The 22,044-nt window shown below is 48.4% G+C and overlaps 1 protein-coding gene across 1 annotated transcript; it reads left to right on the top strand.

Annotated features, from left to right (window-relative positions):
• Positions 1–550: 550 nt before the first annotated feature.
• LOC136718073 (guanine nucleotide-binding protein subunit alpha-14) lies at positions 551–5,943 on the top strand. The gene is made up of 7 exons (XM_066695696.1): positions 551–1,561; positions 2,378–2,562; positions 2,658–2,812; positions 3,586–3,714; positions 3,832–3,961; positions 4,145–4,298; positions 4,435–5,943. The coding sequence occupies exons 1-7, from the start codon at positions 1,411–1,413 to the stop codon at positions 4,641–4,643; spliced, it is 1,113 nt and encodes a 370-aa protein (XP_066551793.1). The 5' UTR covers positions 551–1,410; the 3' UTR covers positions 4,644–5,943.
• The last annotated feature ends 16,101 nt before the right edge of the window (positions 5,944–22,044 follow it).

Below are 22,044 nucleotides of genomic sequence, written 5' to 3'. Positions count from 1 at the left end.
TGCAGCACGAAAAACCCAAACTTTACTCACTTATTTGCTCAAGTTTGAATTAATCTTTCCATTGCCAGGTTTAATGGAGGGAAGCAGAGTCTCTCAAATTCAAATAGGAAAAAAGCTTTATTGGCATGACTAATTGACATCAGTATTGCAAGAGCAATTGCTACATCTCTCTCTCTCTCTCTCTCTCAAATTCAAATTCAAATTCAAATTCAAAACAAGCTTTATTGGCATGATATGTTTACACACAAGTATTGCCAAAGCAATTGGGTACATTGAAATTATATACAATAACATTAAGAACTTTACAAATATATAATAAACTCTCTCTCTCTCTCTCTTGGCTTGTCTGTCTCATTTTGCAGTTCTTCCCTCCTCTTTGTTATGCTCTCAATCTCTCTGTCTCCCTATCTCTAACCCCCCCCCCGCCTCATGCATTTTTGCTACCAGGTCTCTGAGTGCAAGTTGAGGCAATCGGCTCAGCAGCCAATCAGGCTGTGCAGCTCCGTCAAAACCTGTCCGACCGGCCCTATCTGCAATGGGATGGGGGCGACATGCCAACCTTGCAGCTCCCACACTCCCTCTCACAAAAACACTCTCTCTATCCACTCAAAAACTCTCTCACACTCACACACAAGCAGGGCAAGGGCGCTCGGTGCCTGGTGTGACAGACTGCTTTCCCTCTAGCGATCACGTCAGAGAGAGAGAGAGAGAGAGAGAGAGAGAGAGAGAGAGACGTGGCTGGCTGTTCTGTAACGAAACCAGGGACGACTGTTGTATGAGGAAGTTTGTGTAATCTGGCTCCACATCTCAACGTGATTTCTCTGTGTTTCATGATCAGGCCGGACGGGATGGCGGTCCGAGTGAGCTGACCCAGACCGGCCAAGATCCCATGCGAGGTCCATGTCTGCTGGACGGGGTTTCCAACTGTAATTATTGACGTTTATTTATTGATTCGTCTTCTGGGGGAGGGGGGACCCTCACCCAGGGAAGGTGGACTCGAGAAAGAAAACCTCCTGCATCAGCTCACACTAATGAAATCGACTTCTTGGATCTTTACGCATTTTGGATTTAGTATTTTGGAAAAAGGACAATAAAACGTTCAAGAGGACTAACAGCAACAACCATAACAACAAGAACGACAACAGCCATCCCGCAGTTGGACAGGTTTACATCCACCCGTGTGCCAGTGGGAGCACGTCCACTGCCCACACAGACACCATTGCAACATCTCTGTCTAGTATATCGACACGATGAGCTGCAATGCGCCGCAGCGGGAGCACAGCCCGAGACAAGACATAAAGACATAACCACCACACGGCGTCAAGTCTGGAGGGAGAGGGAGGACGGCGTGACCTTTGCTTATGAAAACACTAGCGCTGTCATTGTCCTTCTCACCCGGACCGGGCCGCCATGGAGGGCTGCTGCCTGTGGCTGCCCCGGGCCTGTGAGTGCTGCCTGTCGGAGGATGAGAGGATGGGCCTCGCCGTGGACCGGGAGATCCGGAGCATCCTGCGGGCGCAGAAGAGGAGGGAGAGGCGGGAGATCAAGGTCCTGCTGCTGGGTGAGCGGCTTGTCACACTAATCTGTACTGACCGTGTCTTAATTGAGCTCTTATCGCATTAGTCATTTAATTCATTGAGTCTTAATTGAACTACCCCCTGGGTTATAGTAGGTACACATCTGGGCTGGGTTATACCGAGTACACATCTGGACTGGTTTAAACTGGGTACACATTTGGGCTGGGTTATACCGAGTACACATCTGGACTGGGTTAAATTGGGTACACATCTGGGCTGGGTTATACCGAGTACACTTCTGGACTGGGTTATACTGGGTACGTCAAGGTGCAGTACAGTGCGGTACAGAGCCTGTTTGTTTGTGCTGGTGATGTTTTTTCTTAATTAAATTTTATGGTTGTGTTATTATTTTTTATAATTCTTTCTTTATTTGTCTGGAGGAGCCGAGCACACAGAGCCGCGTCTGTGAACGTGACACGGCGGCCGCCTTCACCTGGCCTCGCTGCGGTTACTTTATTTGTATTTAATTGTGGGGCTGTCTTTATGGCTGGTATAAATATGTCTCGGCGTGCGGGTCTGTTTACACTCCCAGGGGAAGCGCATCACAGGCGGCGCCGATAGCCTGGGCAAACAGCAGCCCGAGCACCAGGGCAACGCGGAGCCGCTGCATCCCCTGCTGATAAGAGGAGATGAGCAGGGCTGTGCCGAGCCCTGGGTTCGACTGCTGATTAATCTCTCTGTCCCTCTCTGTGTCCCATCCCCCTCTTCCCTCTCTCTCCTTCTCCCTTTCTCTGTCTCTCCCCCACCACCCTCCCCTCCCTCTTCCTCCCATCCCTCTGCCTCACCTCACCCCCTCCCAGGCACGGGCGAGAGCGGGAAGAGTACCTTCATCAAGCAGATGCGGATCATCCACGGCTCTGGCTACACGGATGAGGAGCGCCGGGCCTTCGTACCGCTGATCTACCAGAACATCTTCACCGCCATGCAGGCCATGCTGGGCGCAATGGCAATGCTCAGGATCCCCTACGGGCAGCCCGAGAACGAGGTGCCACCGCAATCAGGGGCGGAAAATAATGGGGAACTCTTTCTGTCTCTGTCTGTATTTCTCTCTCTCTCTCTCTCTCTGTGTGTCCCTGCCAGGTGTACGCTCAGTGTCTGATGCAGGTGAAGATCCTGCAGATGAAGACCCTGGAGCCACGCTATGCCGAGGCCATCAGTCGCCTGTGGGCCGACCCGGGGATCCGCTCCTGCTACCAGCGCCGCAGGGAGTACCAGCTACTGGACTCCACTGACTAGTGAGTTACAGCACTGGGAGGAGGGGGAGGAGGAGGCGGAAGAGGGACATAGAAAGACTGTCTCTTAGGCTGCTAGGGTCACACTAGGGTCAGAGACAGCGTCAGGGGTTTGATCTGGATCCCATCATCCAACCGCAGCAACCGGTACAGGGCCGGGCTCTCTCCCACTCAGGCAACCCGCAGTGCAGAGAGTGGGGCCCCTGGGACCCGACCTGCTCCTGAGGCTTTTCTGTAGAATTCTGAGGCACAAAGCAGGGATCGGAGTTCTGAAGAGTGCCAGCAGAGGGCAACAGACCCTCAGAAATACACACAGATAGAGATAGAGGGGCTCAGAGCTGTGTAACGCTGTGTGTGAGAGGGAGGGAGGGAGTGATTGTGTGAGAGTGACAGTGTGAGAGAGTGAGTGAAAGGGCAGTACAGAAAACCTACCCACTATACACTGTCGTCTTCACAGTGTGCAGATATTTTATCCTGACAGCTGGGGGCGCCGTTTCTCCATGTTTGCTCTGCTCTGCTCCTCCTCGCTCCTTCAGTGTCTCTACCATCTCTCCTCACCCATCGCCTCACTCCGTTTCGCTCTCTCGCTCCCTGATCCATTTCTCCATCCCTCTCTCCCTCCATCTACCCGACTGTCCTCTCACTCTCTCATTCTGTCTGTACATCTCCCCTCTCCCCGTCTCATTCTCGTCTGACTCGCCTCTCTTTCGGTCTCTCTGCCTCCCTCTCCCTCTCTCCCCCTCTCTCTCTCTCTCTCTCTCGCTCTCTCTCTGTAGCTACATGTGTAACCTGGACCGGATATCGGCGGCTGGCTACTTGCCCACGGCGCAGGACGTGCTGCGGGTTCGAGTGCCCACCACTGGCATCACCGACTACTCCTTCACCGTGGAGAAGATCTCGCTTAGGTAGCCTCACCTGTCCTAGCCTTTGATTTTTCTCCTTCTTTATGGTTTAAAACAAACGTAAAAAACCCCCCTCTCTCTGCCTCCCTTGGTCTCTCTCCCCCATTCGCCGTGATACAGGATTGTGGACGTGGGGGGTCAGAAGTCCGAGCGCAGGAAGTGGATCCACTGCTTCCAGGACGTCACGTCTCTGATCTTCCTGGTGTCGCTCAGCGAGTACGACCAGGTGCTGGAGGAACAAGCCAGCGATGTAAGACTCCGCCCCCTCACATGGCCCTGCCCACCCCGCTGCCACCTCGTCCCACACTCCCTCTCTCTCTCTCTCTCTCTCTCTCCATCCCCCCATTCTTTCAGTAGGGTCCTGAGGTCGAATAATTCCTCCCGCCCTCCCTCTCTATTCCTCTGTCACTCACCTCCCATCTCCCCCCTGCAGAACCGCATGGAGGAGAGCAAGGCCCTGTTCTACACCACCATCCACTCCCCCTGGTTCGTCAATTCCTCCGTCATCCTCTTCCTCAACAAGAAGGACATCCTAGCTGAGAAGATCCTCACCTCTCACCTGGCCACCTACTTCCCCAAGTTCAAAGGTTAACGTTCGCTTTGTTTTGTTTTCCTTCTGCTCTTCTTTTAAAGTTCCCTTTCTCTCCAAGTCCCTACCAGTCATTACTCTCCCTTACTCTCTGCCTCCTCACTCTCCCATCCTCCCATCCCCCTCTCTCTCAGGTAAGAAGAGGGACGCTGAGGCGGCGATGGCGTTCATCAAGGACATGTTCGTGGAGCAGGCCATCTGCAAAGCGGGTAAGAAGTCCGAGAAGAAGACGCTGTACTACCACTTCACCTGCGCCACCGACACGCACAACATCCGCAAGGTCTTCAGCGACGTCAAGGACACCGTGCTCATCAAGTCCCTGCAGGAGTACTACCTTCTGTGACTGCCCTGCCCTCCTGCCACCCCATCTCTCCATTCCCCACCCCCGTCCCTGCTTCTCTACCGACAATCCCCCCCAAAAACCCACACACTGACTTTATATTGCTGTTTTCATTCACATCCGCTCCGTTTTGGAAGTCCACAGCTCCACGGATGAGTGTGTGTATTGATCTTGGGTTTCATTTGTTGGTTTGTTTGTGCAGCCGCCACAAACCACCGATTCCCTGGGGTTCAGGCCGGACTCTTGCTGGGAGAGGTTTCTGATTCAGGAACGACAACAAAACTAAAAAAACGAAAGCGAAAAAATGTTGTGCTTTGATACTTTCCTTATTTTTCATGTCTTCAGTACAAACTAAACCGAATAAATACATCAAATAAATAACCCAGGGCTCATTAAACACAGTTGAAGCATGCGGCAGCGACTGTGTCAGAGGAGGAGAACGCGCATCTGCTCAGATCTTCCCATTAACACGGCGCTCAGGAGACTCAGTCGTCTCGGACCTGCTGTGGGGACGTCTCCCTCCGTCAACACTGTCCCTGGCTCTTCCGCTGCTCTCCTGAATAAATACCCACCTCGTCGTATGAAAGAGACCAGTCGAAGAACATTACATTAAATTATTACATTCGTTTTCCTCAATTTAAGGGGGAAAATGGATTTTCATTTGTTTGTTCCATTGCTCAGAATGGTTTGAGGACACGGGGGTCCAGTTCACCAGTGTGGCGGGTCTGTAAAATGGCACAAGGGCATCCTCTCGCTCTCACAGATGGTCTGTTGTGACTCTCTCTATAGTGTGGGGGGGGTTCACAGAAGGCAGGGAAGGATTGTGTCATCTCTCTCCCACTCAGCGAGCACCCGTGGGAGCCCCTCGCCCGTCACGCTCCTCGGGGCTGTGTGATTAAGCAGAGGGACCCGCCGAGACAACAGGGCCATTTTGTCTCCTGAAATTGCCTCCCTCTGTCTCTCCCGTTCATCACCAGAATTGAAGGGAGAAGAAAATTGACAATTTGTGCTTCACTTAATTAGAAAGCTGTGTGTGCGTGAGAGAGAGAGAGAGAGAGAGAGAGAGAAAGAGAGAGAGTGTGTGTTCTTTTGCACATAAACCTCTTCTATCCGCAATTCAGGAAAAATGTAAGCAGTTGATCTCCTCGCTGTGTGTTGTCATGTCCAACACACCTCTGAGCAACAACAACGCAACGTAACACAACACAATATCAAGCTGGAACGCACCGAGAGGGGTCGGTTCAGTTGTGGCGGAGTGGGCTCAATTAAGATCAAATATAAATGCTTGCCCAACAAAAACCAAGATTTTGTGTTCGTTTGTTTGTTTAAGAATGTATTTATGTTTTTATTTACTTCTTATAGGGCTGTTTTTCTGTGATTCATTGCACATTTTTGCATTCTGCATGAATTCTGTATTCATGCATTAATGGATTCTCTTTGTTGGCTGACATTTAAGCGGATTGATTTCTCTACACTGGCATGTGTGTATCTGTGTGTGTGTGTGCGTCTCGGTGTGTTTCTCTGTGTGCGTGTCTGTGTGTCTGTGCGCACACTCGCCACGTCCACACACACACACACACACACACACACACACACACACACACACACGCACAGCCAATCACACTCACTCATGCACACACTCACACGGCTGAGACATGGAGGAATCCTCGAGAGAGAGAGAGAGAGATAGAGAGAGAGAGCGAGAGAGCGAGAGAGTGAGAGAGAGAGAGAGAGAGAGCGCTTTGAGTCTGTCCCAGTCTATCTGTGCTGTCAAACCATGCTGCCGCGCCTCCCCCCCCCCCCCACCTCACCTCCAGCTCCTCGACACTCATTTCACCGCTGTTCTGCTTCTCCTTCTCTCGTCTCAGTTTCCTCGGCTCTAAAGCGCCGTCACAGAGGGATTTTCTCAGCTTAAGTCAGATTAGTTTGCTCCCCATTCTCCGATAGTCTCCACCTGTCAATCAATCCGTCAGAGAGCAAGACTAGGGAGAAGAACATGTTGCTGCAGAGAAAAACAACACTGATTATTATTATTATCACTATTATAATCATTAGTATTAGCAGTAGTGGGAGTATAATCATCATCATCAGTACTATTATTAGTTTGTGTGTGTGTGTGAGTGTGTGTGTGAGTGGATTACAATTCCAGTCCTGCATGGCTGGGAGGCAGTCACTCCGGGCTCTTGTCCGGTCCTAGCAGGCTGCTCGTTCCCACATCGCTGTCGGATTTCTCACTGAGAGTTAGTGAAACAGCTCACACATCCCCCCCGCTGTCATCCCTTTCACTGGAGGGGAACAGAACGCTTACCAGTGTGTTGCCTGGAAAATATAAATTATTTAAAATGCTCTGTAGGATAAATATGATACATGGCTTTTTCCCCCCATCTGCATTGTCTTCCGTGGCACGGTTGATTCATTTCCTTCAAAGCAGAAAAGCAGAAAAGCAGACTGGTCCCAGAGCTGCGCAGACCGACAGCCGTGTCGAACCCCTGCACACCTTCCCAGCACTGGGACCAGCTCGACAAATGCACACCCTCACACAGGGAAAGGCGCTATATAAACCAACTGAGCTGAGAACAAAACGAACAAAGAAAGTAACGCGATTCACACCGAAGCTGCAGAACGCCCCGGTGTGACGCGAGTCCCGGCCCGAATGGCGGAGTGTTGCATCCGTCTGCTGCTATAATTCAAGGTCCCCTGTTGACTTTTGCACCTGTTTGCGCGCTACGTGACAGAACAGCACCCACATTGCCCACAGAGACACATCCTCAGCCAACACTTGTCCACACTTTGGAGACAAATCAAAAAACAATGCTAATAATATTAATAATAACAATTCAAAACAGTGGCCAGCTACCCACCCTGCAGAAACTTGGACGAAGCGCTGTTGTGCTCGTTGCCAACGTCATTTGGAAGAAGTGTGAAACAAAACTAAACAACAACAGAGAACCTAAACTCAATATTTAGCAGAACATGGATCTGATTGTGTGTGTGAGAAGGAGAACTGGGCATGTGTGGGTCTGGTTTGCATGTCTGTGTAGCTGTATGAGTGTGTGCGTACGTGCCAGGTTGTCTGTGTGTGTGTGTGTGTGTGAGTGTTTGGTTGTATTCATGTGTGTGTTTGTGTGTGTGTGGGCATGTGTGTGCTTGATTCTATGCATGTGCATGTGTGTGGGCCTGCTCTGCACCCCGGGAGGACTCTCCAGGACTCTCAGAGGGGCTGCAGTGATTCATCCGAGCATCTCGGTGCCAGAACTGTGACTTTGGGAAGAGAATTGACAATCTGTGCTGCCAGGCTGGTGCTGTGCTGGACTGGACTGGACTGTGTCATGCCAGGCTGGTCTCAGGGCTGCACTGCCGGAAGGATGTTTACAACGCAGTGGAAGTTGCAGAATGACTCTGATCTCTCTCCTCCTTGTTGCTGAACACAGCTGCTCAGTTACTTTCCAAGAACTGGGACTTCAGGGTGTCAGGGTGTCAGCAGTCTGCACTGTGTGTCGGCACCCGCGTGACCTCGATGCTCCGCACCGCTCTGTTCTCATGACTCAGTTGTTTCAGCAGAAGGCAAAATCCCTGGTTAAGCACAACGACTGTAAAGGATGCGTGTGTGTGTGTGTGTGTGTGAGTGTGTGCAACTGTCACAAGAGGAGAATGTCTTTGTGCGCAGCCTCTTACACACACAATACAGCGCCGCAACAAAGTGCGTTCAGAGACAGAAGAAAGGAGATACAGTTTGTTCTAGGGCTGCTATTCTGGTATGAAGTGTCTTTCACATCAAACAGATTTCTTTCATTGCTGTGTTTCATATACAGAGGGAGATATATATACACACACTCTCATGTTATTCAGAGGAGACTCTCATACCGTCTCTCTCCCTCCCTGTTCTTTATGAATGAGCTGTGTTATTCTCAGCGGAGCTCATGGCGTGTGCGGAGTGTAAACACTGGGGGGAATAGCAACAGCACTCTGCTTCTCTGACAGACGTGTCCTTGGTCTAGGATGGATGGGAGCTGAGCAGCTGACAGTGCCACTCAATAAGCTGCAAACAGGCTGAAGCTGGGAGTGAAGGAGGCAGGAAGTTTAGGGGGCAGTCGGCAGGGTCCTCAGGGACAGGGACTGGGTGCAACTGGCCACTCTGATTCTGCTGCTGAATTAACGGGCTGACCTGCAACCCAACTGAGCCCCTAATTCAGCAGCAGAATCAGCATCACGGAGCTGACATGGGAGCCAATCGCGGAGCATCATGTTTCCCTGCTGAACACAACATACCTGCTCCACTGAACAGCTACAGTGAGGGAAAAAAGTATTTGATCCCCTGCTGATTTTGTACGTTTGCCCACTGACAAAGAAATGATCAGTCTATAATTTTAATGGTAGGTGTATTTTAACAGTGAGAGACAGAATAACAGCAAAAAAATCCAGAAAAACGCATTTCAACAAAGTTATAAATTGATTTGCATGTTAATGAGGGAAATAAATATTTGATCCCCTATCAATCAGCAAGATTTCTGGCTCCCAGGTGTCTTTTATACAGGTAACGAGCTAAAGGGAGTGCTCCTAATCTCAGCTCGTTACCTGTATAAAAGACACCTGTCCACAGAAGCAATCAATCAATCAGATTCCAAACTCTCCACCATGGCCAAGACCAAAGAGCTGTCCAAGGATGTCAGGGACAAGATTGTAGACCTACACAAGGCTGGAATGGGCTACAAGACCATCGCCAAGCAGCTTGGTGAGAAGGTGACAACAGTTGGTGCGATTATTCGCAAATGGAAGAAACACAAAATAACTGTCAGTCTCCCTCGGTCTGGGGCTCCATGCAAGATCTCACCTCGTGGAGTTTCAATGATCATGAGAACGGTGAGGAATCAGCCCAGAACTACACGGGAGGATCTTGTTAATGATCTCAAGGCAGCTGGGACCATAGTCACCAAGAAAACAATTGGTAACACACTATGCCGTGAAGGACTGAAATCCTGCAGTGCCCGCAAGGTCCCCCTGCTCAAGAAAGCACATGTACAGGCCCGTCTGAAGTTTGCCAATGAACATCTGAATGATTCAGAGGAGAACTGGGTGAAAGTGTTGTGGTCAGATGAGACCAAAATCGAGCTCTTTGGCATCAACTCAACTCGCCGTGTTTGGAGGAGGAGGAATGACCCCAAGAACACCATCCCCACCGTCAAACATGGAGGTGGAAACATTATGCTTTGGGGGTGTTTTTCTGCTAAGGGGACAGGACAACTGCACCGCATCAAAGGGACGATGGACGGGGCCATGTACCGTCAAATCTTGGGTGAGAAACTCCTTCCCTCAGCCAGTGCATTGAAAATGGGTCGTGGATGGGTATTCCAGCATGACAATGACCCAAAACACACAGCCACGGCAACAAAGGAGTGGCTCAAGAAGAAGCACATTAAGGTCCTGGAGTGGCCTAGCCAGTCTCCAGACCTTAATCCCATAGAAAATCTGTGGAGGGAGCTGAAGGTTCGAGTTGCCAAACGTCAGCCTCGAAACCTTAATGACTTGGAGAGGATCTGCAAAGAGGAGTGGGACAAAATCCCTCCTGAGATGTGTGCAAACCTGGTGGCCAACTACAAGAAACGTCTGACCTCTGATTGCCAACAAGGGTTTTGCCACCAAGTACTAAGTCGAAGGGGTCAAATACTTATTTCCCTCATTAACATGCAAATCAATGTATAACTTTTTTGAAATGCATTTTTCTGGATTTTTTTTTTGTTATTCTGTCTCTCACTGTTAAAATACACCTACCATTAAAATTATAGACTGATCATTTCTTTGTCAGTGGGCAAACGTACAAAATCAGCAGGGGGTCAAATACTTTTTTCCCTCACTGTACATTATTAGAGGAACTGTACCCAAAGAATAGAGATTCATTTGTAGCTTGGCTTCCACTGCCTTGCTAGCACAGGACTGAAGTGTGTGTGTGTGTGTGTTTTATTTTTTTTTCCCTTAAACTGACTTTGAGCAGAACAAGATTTTTTCAGATGAAACAGAGATGGTAATTAGAGGATGCTCATTAGGAAAACCAGCAGAGAGAGAGAGACAGAGAGAACGAGCACAGCGGTGTTTTAGTCTACATTTCTTCTGAGTGAACATGTGTGAGTGTGTGTGTGTGTGAGTGCCTGCATGCGAATGTGTGTTTGCGAGTCCCTGTGTGTGTCTGTGCTTTTTAAGTAAGCTTTGCATATTAATGGCGGTGTGATTGGGAGAGGTCATGGGGAAGCTGACCCCGCGCTGTTAATTAATCTGGCCGTGGCCACGGAACACAGTGGCGGGGGTGTCTAATTGTGCCCCAGACTGATGCTCTCAGCACTGGGGGGCGGGGGGGGGTAGCCCGCCTCATCACACCTTGCCTCCCTGTGCAATGCATAATGAATGCACAGAGACACACACATACAAACACATATATGCAGGCACACAAGCACACAAAAAACACACAAACACACGTGTGTATCTGTGAATGTGTACATCTTCTTCGTCTGGTTCATATGGTGAGTGTGTGTTCGTCTGGTTCAGATGGCGTGTGTGTATGTGGGTGTTCTGGTTCAGTTGAGTGTGTGTGGGAGGAGCAGCAGTGCTTTATTTACAGTACCTAAATTTACTCTGTGCTTAATTTGCCTGTGTGTGTGTTAATAAATAAAAAAATAAACACCCCAAAAATTTAATAAATACCAATCCCATCTGTCTATCAATAGCTGCTTTGTCTCTTTTCTTTCTTACCCCTGTTTTCACTAATGTGGAGTTCGGAGACATTTCTCTTACTCGGCAGCCTCTCATTTCCTCTTCTGTCACTTCCTGTTACTCTGGGACCCCTGCCGTGCAGCTCGTCTGCAGGTACGCGCGTCATCTAGTGGTTCAAGTTCTATTCAGGGTCTAGTACATGGTCCGCAGCACAGAACCGGTCTGATTGGTCCAGTTCAAAGCACCTCACAGCAGCCAATCGCCTACAATCAGTAGTAACACGTTACACACGTAGTTTGTAAACAGAAACAGAGGCCTCCCCTCCCCAGCGCCTCGGTCTGTTTCTTACTTGCTTCAGTTCAGATGAATGCCAAAGCCTCCCTCAGTGAAGAGTGAAGCAGACAGGAGGTCCGCGGTCATGTGACCTGCTGGCAGGGGTGGTTTCTGAGGCTGTGCTTTAATAGAGAGGTGCCCACAGCCACGAGAGCCACACAACCTCCCTCTCCTTCTCCTCATTCATCCCTCGAGAGCTAGAGTCCAGGCTGAGTACACTGGATCAGCCCCCCACACTCGAAACCTGAGGAGAGAGAGGGGTTCTGCTGCCTGAGATATGGAAATTTGTCCAATTAAGCAATTGAGGTCAGCTCAAGAGGGGCAGGTCTTGAAGGCTGCTGTTTAAATCCTGGTGCGGTGCCAAAGGAGGTCCAGACCCCGCCGAGGCGATACCTGATGGCTCTTCAGGTGAGTCAGACGTATTAGTGCCCGACTCGTATCAGGTGATTCTCGCGATGAAAGCGATTTAATTTGACCCTGACACACTTGGATTTCAAGAGACCTTTCAGAGTAATGATCTTTTTCTCTTTTTTCTTTCTGTGTCTACTCACGGAGCGAGCGCCAGGTTTCTTCAGCGGAACGAGCTGTTAACTAGCCTTTAAACATTTGGAACGTGGGGGAGAGCAGTTTTTATCTATCTAGCTATCTATGTATTTATGTATCTCCTGCCCTCCCCCCCATCGTTCTCATTCCCCCCTCTCTCCTGCTCGGAGAAAAGAGGCCTAATTAATTAGAAAGCAACCGAGGGAGTCTTGGAAACTGCAAGATTTTTTTGCCAATTATCTCTGTAATTGCCATTCAAATGATACCCACTTCTCATGAGTCAGGGCCACCGAGAGGTCAAACAATGCCACGGCGTGCCAGTATCTGATGACTGAGAGGGACACCGCTTCCACGATTGCTCAAACCCGGGAAAATAAAACGGAAAGGTGCAGTTCACACTCACAATTACTCGCACACAAACATTCACACTGTCTCTCACACACACGCAAACACACACACACACACACACACACACACACACACACACACACACACACAATTTGTACCGCTCCTTGTAGAAGTTGGAGGTGGTCACAGTGTGAGTTCAGGTTTTAATTCCAACTGAACTCTGCATGACCTAATTCAACACGTTATCCCCTTAATTAGAACAAGTCAAACAGCTTTTCCCAGTTCTTGGTGATTTATACAGACCTGTGATCTCTGTGCCACCCCACCCCCCCCTCGCAGGCCCAGGACTGTGACCCCCATGTACAAGTGTCAGATCCCCCCCAACACTGTCACAGCAGCGCCACACCGGTTTCAGTAATTGCTTAATTAAACAGTCTTCTATGCGTCTTGTGGTTATTGGATCCGTGGCACAGCTGCACAGACCAGCGCTTCCATAAAGTGGATTAACTTGGTGTTACATCAGTGAAGCTCGGTAGTTTTAGACATGGGGGGACAAACTCAAAAAATAGAATAATTTATTAAATTTGTTTGATTAAGCCACAAAGAGGGAGTGAAGACCAGGAGACACTGCAGCCCTCAAGGACTCAGCCTAACACAGCTCAGGGAGTACAACGGGTGATCCCTAAAGCACAACCGTGCCAACCCTCCTTTGGCATTAATCTGGGACCTAGAGCAAAGGGACTGGCTTGTACAGCACACAGGCGGGGCCGGCAGTGAAGGGGTTAAACAATCAGGCCCTGCGCCGATCCAGTTGAGGCGTCTCCAAGTCGTTAATTCTCTTTCTCTCTCCCTCTCCCCTTTCTTTGCCTAATGCCTTGTTTTACGTCTTCAATCTTGTTTAATTAGCTCTTCTAGATGGAAAGTCACCTAATTGGGATGTGTCGCTCTCCCTCAGCAGCGTCTCCTCGTTCCCGGTCACACTGCAGCCCCGTCTCTTCGCCTGCGTCTGTATCCATGTCGGCGTCAGAGTGTCAGTGGGACGGGCCCAGGGGTCTGGCACCAAATACATACAGAAATAAATAAATAAATTACAAGGGGGCAGCAGCGTATTCCTGCCTTTGCAGAGGGCTTCCCTTCGGTAGGGTCAGAAAAACTGTAACTCAGCTGTCAGCTTCCCAACTCCCCAGGCAAAATGACTCCCTGACAGCCCCAGGCCCAAGCTGTCCCTGCAATTTCAATACTGAGAGAGAGAGCGAGAGGGAGGGAGAGAGAGAGAGAGAAAAGCACACCAGCTTTGTCAAAGTCAGCTTTTCAAATGTCAACGCAGAAGGAAACGCTCTTAGAATTGTCCTCAGGGCCTCAGGGCACGTCAGCTCAGAACAGTAGTTATTTGTAACACAATCATGACCGTGTGGCACAGCCCTGCCAGTGTGGCACAGCCCTTACCATGTGGCACAGCCCTGACCATGTAGCACAGTCCTCCACAGGAAATGGGGGTGGGATGTCAGTCTGGTACAGAGCTCCGACTCCCTCCAACTTTGCTACTGCGGCAGGCCCAGGGATCAGGACCAGCCCCTGGCGCACACGCATGCCCTGGATCACAAGAGCAAGAGTGGCATCATGAAAACACAAACCAGGACAATTATCAAACAGAATGCCAACAAGACCGCATTCGCCCCGGGAGCTCCCAGCGCAGCGACGAAGCTCAGTAGAGCCAGAGCAACGCGTGGCCCCGAGACCCCGGGCCTGTCTGTGGAGCTCGTTAGTGACATCTGGGCCTAATTAAAGAGAAAAAAACTGTGGCAGACACACTCTCCAGCTGTCAATCAGAGGACAGTGGAGGCTGGGATTCTGTGTGTGTATTTATTTATGCATTTCATCTTTGTGTACGAAGTGGAGTTTATTAACAAGCTCTCTGTGTCACTGGAGGGCAGCTGCACACATTTGTAAGAATCCGTGCTTTCCGGTCCACACTGGTACACCGAGGAACGTACTGAGGGGAGGGAGTGCATACAACATGGATGTGAATGGAGACCTGCAACACACCAGGCTGGGGGATCAAGGCTCTCCGGGATCCCGCTAAAGGGAAAGGTGGAGAGAAAGGAGGACCGTTGTATAGTTTTGTGTCTTTGTTAACCACTGACACACTCATACATTGATACACTGTTACACTCTGGTTCAGTGAAGGCATGTTAAACCCATAGGAAACTACTGTAAAAACACTGTAAGAAAATGATGGTGAAAGTGGACAGAATACTACAGTAAAATTACTGTTAGCTTGCATAAGGCAGTACACAGACACACACACACACACACTCACACAGAGTACAGCTGCCATGAGAGTATAAATCCGTGTCTCCTGTATCACCGCAGCTTCATTATGCTAGAGCTCTGGACAGCACGGGGAGTCCCACTGTGTGACTGTACAGAGCTGTTCTCTATTACACAGAGGAAGACAGAGGCGGAGGGAGAGAGAGAGGAGGGAGAGAGGGAGGGAAGTGGAGAGCGAAGGGGAAAAACAGGCAGAAGGGGAGGACAGAGACATAGAACTCTCACGCACACACTCACACACACACACACACACACACACACACACACACACACACTCCCACGTTCACTCACACCCACGCAGTGCACAGTGCCAGCGTGTGACACCAGAGACACCGCATGGCTTTACTCTGCTGTGGGGTGTTTTAATTCAGCTCCATCCACAGGCATGCAGGCAGGATTGGCGTCACTTTACCACAGACAAAGGGAAATCCACAAACCATGTCCTGCCCTTCGGAGAAACGAGGGATGAGAAAAAGCGAGGGGAGACAATAAAGAGGGCAAACTTCATACGGAGGAAAGAGTGGGAGAATCGATTATGATTTTTTTTTCCCATTCTTTATATTTCCCTTTCATTACGAACAGGTGGGGAAAGTGAGAGACACACAGAGAGAGCGAGAGAGCGAAAGAGAGAAAGGGGGAGAGATGGAATAATGACAAGCTTTATTGGAAACCTAAAAATGGAAACTCCATTACTACGCTCTGTCTGTATCAACTGCCCGCTGTGTAGCTGCAATTACTGCCAGCGGAGGGGGGGGGAGTGTAAGTGCGTGTGTTTGACATGTAATCTCCCAAACCAGTGTTTTCTCTTTTTATATTTGTTCGTTTACGAAATCCCGGCGCCCCTCAGCATCAGCAACATGTCTGCACCCGCTCCCACGGCCCTGGGAGGCTGATTCAATTCCCTGGCACGTCCAGCCGCCATGGAGCGACTCCAGAACGAGGCTGTGCAGGTTCCGGACACGCAAACACACTTAGGGATGTTTTGATTAAATAGGTTCACACACACACACACAGGACACAGGTGTGCTTATAAAGTTGGCACAGGTAAGTGGTTCTCACTGGCACACCTGACAGCACCTCCACACCTGCTGCATCAGCCACCGCAACTGTTCCAGACAATTCTTGCAACGTTAGTTTTTCTACAGATCTGGACTGACATTGCAGAGCTTTAAAAAGAACTGCCATTCAAATTCCCCTCCTTCCCCTCGTGCATTTAAAATCAGATATATATTGATTAGTATTTCATGTAATTCCACCGCTAGCCCTAACCACACACATGAGACACGCACACGCACACACCCACATTTCAATTCTGCAGTTTATATGTTGTGTAATGGCTGCAAATTGACTCCAGCGCACCGCAAGTGTCTTCAGCTCCCCCCCTTCCCCCCCAATACTCCCTCTGGGTCTATTTTAAGGCTGAGTGGCAGAGTGGCATTTCTTCAGTGCAGCGACACACAATGGACCCCAAGCAATTTCCCTGACCAACCACGGGACCCATTCTGCCTGACAAGGGCTATGCGGAGGACACAAAACGACAGAGAGAGAGAGAGAGAGAAAGAGAGAGAGAGAGAACAGTGCCACGGCACAATGCAACACTGTTCACCCAACCAAACTGGCAAACACCCAGAAAAGAAATAAAATAAACTGCGCACATGAATTTAAGCTGTTCCATTTTGAATGAATTCAAGTACTGTCAATAGTGAGAGAGAGAGAGAGAGAGAGAGAGAAAGAGAAAGAGAGAGAGAAAGAGAGGAATGCCGGGGTACTTGAGCGTGCACAGAGGTATTTTGGTACAAGCACTCCACGTCTTAGGGCTCCTTAATGGGATTTACTCGAGCCAAGTGACAAGTGCTCACAGCCAGCCGTCCGCACACAGCCCTGTTACACTCCCCACAGAAACAGCCTTCAAGGATACATTCTTCTGCTAATAGATATATAAACAGACAAAGGAGGGGAGTAACACAGACCGCAGGGTAGCAATCAGTCTTCGCCAGACAATAGGCTACCCGTCTTTTCTTTCTTTTCTCTTTTTTTTACAGTCGACAGGAAAACTTTTCTGTGAATAGAGGGCTGACTGACTGACTGACTGAGTGACTGACACACTGACTGACTGACTGACTGACACAAATAAACAAATAAATAAATAACAACGCAGCAGCATATTCCAGGCTTTGCAGATGGCTTCCTCCAGGAAGGTCAGAGCCGCACTTGCTGCCCAACACTGTGACTCAGATCCCTCTCACCACGCAGAGGAAAGAAACACAAAACTGCTCATCAGCAGATGCTCCACACAATCCCTCTCTTTATTCCTCTTTGACATTTAATTTACTTATTACTTACTTTACTTTTGACAGGCAAAAACATACGCGATTCCAACGTCAACACAAGTCTGGGAAATCGGGAGTGAGAGAGAGAGAGAGAGAGAGAGAGAGAGAGTGAGAGACTATTTATCTTGTTTTGGTTGTTTTACAGTTTACAGACACTTTTACTAATGAGCCAAAAAGTATTCTTTTTTTGCAAAACAAAGTAATTTCTCATTGCATTCACATACAATGCAAATGCTAATCACATTTTTGCAAAACAGAAAACACAACTCTCTACAAAAGATGAGTCAAACAAAATTAAAACATTTGGTCACATCTACTACAAATTACGCCCATCAATGTGGATCTCTTCGGCACGTGTGCAAAACCTCTTTGCACAAGAGTTCATTCATCAATCAGTCCTTATTCATGCATAAAATGATTCCAGATGTCCCTCCTAGATACAACGAATGCAGGTTGTCTGGCAATCACTGTAGAGGACCCCCAAGCGTGGACGTATACTGGATTTGTGTAATTATCTGTAATTATAGTATCAACAAATGGCACAAACATATGAAAGTGGGTTAACCATGGTAGGGTATATTGACAGCTATTCAAAATACAATCAAACTGGTGTGAAGCCGAAGGGGAGGAGGAAGAGAACGATGAGCTGTGGCAGTCATCTCTCTCTCTCTCTCTCTCTCTCTCTCTCTCTCTCTCTTCCATTTCCTCTTTTTAAACCTCCCTTTCTCTCTTCATTTTCTCATTATGGTTACCCTCCCCCCCTCATTAAGTGAAGAGCTCTTACTGTGGTGCTACAGAAGTGTAATCTAGCAAAGCAATGCATTGAGTGAGGGGCCCAGAGAGGTACAGTTAAATTACACTCTCTTTCTCACACACACACACACACACACTCACACACTGGTCTACAGTCCCAAGACATTGCTGTAAAAGCATGAGAGCAAGAGTGTGTGAGTTTGGCGGAGCAAGTGGAACATCAGTCAGAAAAGGAAGCTGCAAAAGGTGTGGCTAGACAGATAGATATATAGTGAACACCTAAGCAAATAAATTGATAAATAGAGAGATACATTCATCAATTAATACATAAATAAATCAACTGATACATAAAGGAATAAATTGCCCAGGATTAAAGGGCGCAGGTGTGTGTGTGTATGCCTGTGTGTGTATTGGGGGGGGGGTTGGCTGGAGAAAGTGATTGACACTGCTCCCCATTGGGACTGCTACTTTATCACTTAATCTAATCGCTGCTGCTGCCAGGAGCTCACAGTGCCGCTTAACACCGGAGAAGGAGCTCTGCGCTTTGCATAAAGGAATTTCCATGTCTATTACTTTTAAACTCTCCCTCCCTCTCTCTCAGTCTATCCGTCTCTCGCTTTGTCTGCCTCTGTCAATTTACAGCTCAAGCTGATCCCCTTCTCTCTCATTTCTCTTCCTATCTGTCGGTCAGTCTCTCAGTCTCCTGTTTCTTAATCCCCTCTCTCTCTGTGCCCTCCCTCTCTGTCTCATTCTCTCTCCTTTATCTTTCAATCTTATTCTATTTCTCATTCTCTTTTATTTAATCCTTGCCTCTCTCTTTCTCTTTCTCCTTATTTTATCTCTTCTCTCTCTCCGGTCAATACAACCCTACCTGCAGCAGGCACATTGTAATAATACCCCTAGTCTCCTCCTCCATGTGACAGGGTTGACTCACCCGTCGAGATTACCTTTCTTTCCAACATGGCGGTCCTGTGAAGCCCCTGCGCGGGTGGTGCCCCTATCCCCGCCAATGAAGCCTGGTTTATCCTGATGTTGACAGCTGCATTTCTTACCTCCTCCCTGGGGTGGCGCTGTGTTCACGCTGTGTCCACAGGGAATTGCTCCCCTGATTGACACTGCACAGGCAAAGCAAGTGAGGATCTACCGTCGCAGCCCTCAGCGATACATTTATCTTGTGCAAAGGTCATTGCTTTTGAAATGCGTTTTGCAATAATAAAATAAATAAACAAACAGAAGAAAATAATATAGGAAAAAAAAGGATCTGCTTAGTGTGGGTAGTTATTACATCGGCGGTATGATTTGATTCCCCTTAAAGCGGCAGTCTGTGAGCACGCCAGTTTTGCTGCGCCCTGTCAAAGCACAATATAATGTTGCAGCAGCTCCAGTGAGAATCCAGTTTATTGCCACAGCCCTGAGCCCACAATTACTTTTTAATGTAACTCTCTGGTATGGCAGATGTGATTCCTGAGCATATCCATCCTTTTATATTTACTCACACACATATGTTGCAGGGGGTGCGGGGCAATGTGGGTGAGTGTGTGTGGGTTTCCTTTTATATTGATTTCATATATTGGTTTGGTTCATTATTAGCTTGCTTTTTCTTCACTTATTAGTTGCGTTGTTTTCACTATGATTGTAACTTTATATTTTCTGTATGTTACTTTCTTCTACTTTTGTTGAGCACGTTTGTATTCACTGTGCACATTCCAACACACCTCTCCTCATTGGACGATATCCTCCTGAGCAATCAGCCAAACACCCTTCAGACAATCACCTCCCTGCTCCGGACCATGAACTCGGCTTTAAAAGCAGCCAGTCTGCATTTTCAAAGCAGGGCCAGGAATAAGAACATAAGAAAGTTTACAAACAAGGAGGCCATTTGACCCATCATGCTCGTTTGGTGTCCATTAATAACTAAGTGATCCAAGGATCCTATCCAGTCTGTTTTTGAATGTTCCCAAATTGTCTCTTCAGCCACATCGCTGGGGAGTTTGTTCAGATTGTGACGCCTCTCTGTGTGAAGAAGTGTCTCCTGTTTTCTGTCTTGAATGCCTTGAAGCCCAATTTCCATTTGTGTCCCCGGGTCCGTGTGTCCCTGCTGATCTGGAAAAGCTCCTCTGGTTTGATGTGGTCGATGCCTTTCATGATTTTGAAGACTTGAATCAAGTCCCCACGTAGTCTCCTCTGTTCCAGGGTGAAAAGGTTCAGTTCCTCAGTCTCTCAGTAGGACATTCCCTTCAGACCTGGAATAAGTCTGGTTGCTCTCCTCTGAACTGCCTCTAGAGCAGCAATATCTTTCTTGAAGTGTGGAGCCCAGAACTGCACACAGTATCCAGATGAGCTCTAACTACTGCATTGTACAGTCTGAACATCACTGCCCTTGTTCTCACTGCTACACTTTTGACAATATATCCTAACATCCTGTTTGCCTTTTTTATTGCTTCCCCACATTGTTTGGATGGAGAAAGTGAGGAGTCCACGTAGACTCCTAGGTCTTTCTATTCCTCCCATAGTGTAATTATAGTGGACATTTTTGTTACCTGCATGTAATACCTTGCACTTGTCCACATTGAATTTCATCTGCCAGGTGTCGGCCCACAACTGAATGTTATCTAAGTCCCTCTGAATAGCCTGTGCTGCCGAGATTGTATCTGCTGAGCCACCTATTTTAGTATCATCGGCAAATTTGACAAGTTTGATAACTATCCCAGAGTCCAGATCATTAATATAGATTAGAAAAAGCACAGGTCCTAATACTGATCCTTTAGAGCAAGCAGGAGGAAAGGACCTGGCAGCAAAGCCTGAGCGTGTAGGATCAGCAGCGTGACTGGAGCGATATGGATGGATGGATGGATGGATGGAGTGCATGTAAGTTAAGTATTCAGACTGATCTCAAACTTATTAGGAACGCATTGAGTGGCTTTTGCAGGCTTCTGGGTCGGAGTATTGCCCTGTTCACCTGCAAAAATAACTAGCCACAGGAGAGTTAGTATTTTGGAGACTACCACTGCCTGTCTTATCTTACAGGGTCGGTGGAGAAGGGAGAGTTCTGCGGTGGTGAGATCGGGCCTGGGACGTTTTGCCTGCGGGAGGGAGACAGGCTGGGAGAAAGGAGAGCCGAGGGACGTACATTATAAGTTCAACTAGCGGTGCGATCTGTGTAGCTGTCCCTCTAAGCCTCTGTTGCTCTCCTTTTTCTTGAGAGTCGTGGTGCCACCACTTTGGGAGACCGGACAGTATAAGTTTTGTTCTCCTCCTGGACTTGGTGTATATTAGACCCCTGTTTTTAGATGGGGATGGGGATAGGATCAGTTTAGGTTTTAGTTAGTTTGGTTTTAATTAGTCGTGGTTATCTCTTGCTGCCAGTGCCACACACACACACACACACACACACACACATATATACACTCACCTAAAGGATTATTAGGAACACGATACTAATACTGTGTTTGACCCCCTTTCGCCTTCAGAACTGCCTTAATTCTACGTGGCATTGATTCAACAAGGTGCTGAAAGCATTCTTTAGAAATGTTGGCCCATATTGATAGGATAGCATCTTGCAGTTGATGGAGATTTGTGGGATGCACATCCAGGGCACGAAGCTCCCGTTCCACCACATCCCAAAGATGCTCTATTGGGTTGAGATCTGGTGACTGTGGGGGCCAGTTTAGTACAGTGAACTCATTGTCATGTTCAAGAAACCAATTTGAAATGATTCGACCTGTGTGACATGGTGCATTATCCTGCTGGAAGTAGCCATCAGAGGATGGGTACATGGTGGTCATAAAGGGATGGACATGGTCAGAAACAATGCTCGGGTAGGCCGTGGCATTTAAACGATGCCCAATTGGCACTAAGGGGCCTAAAGTGTGCCAAGAAAACATCCCCCACACCATTACACCACCACCACCAGCCTGCACAGTGGTAACAAGGCATGATGGATCCATGTTCTCATTCTGTTTACGCCAAATTCTGACTCTACCATCTGAATGTCTCAACAGAAATCGAGACTCATCAGACCAGGCAACATTTTTCCAGTCTTCAACTGTCCAATTTTGGTGAGC

Source organism: Amia ocellicauda, chromosome 22, assembly GCF_036373705.1.
Source record: "Amia ocellicauda isolate fAmiCal2 chromosome 22, fAmiCal2.hap1, whole genome shotgun sequence".
Taxonomy (NCBI): Eukaryota; Metazoa; Chordata; class Actinopteri; order Amiiformes; family Amiidae; genus Amia; species Amia ocellicauda.
This window is presented reverse-complemented; position numbering and strand designations above follow the sequence as displayed.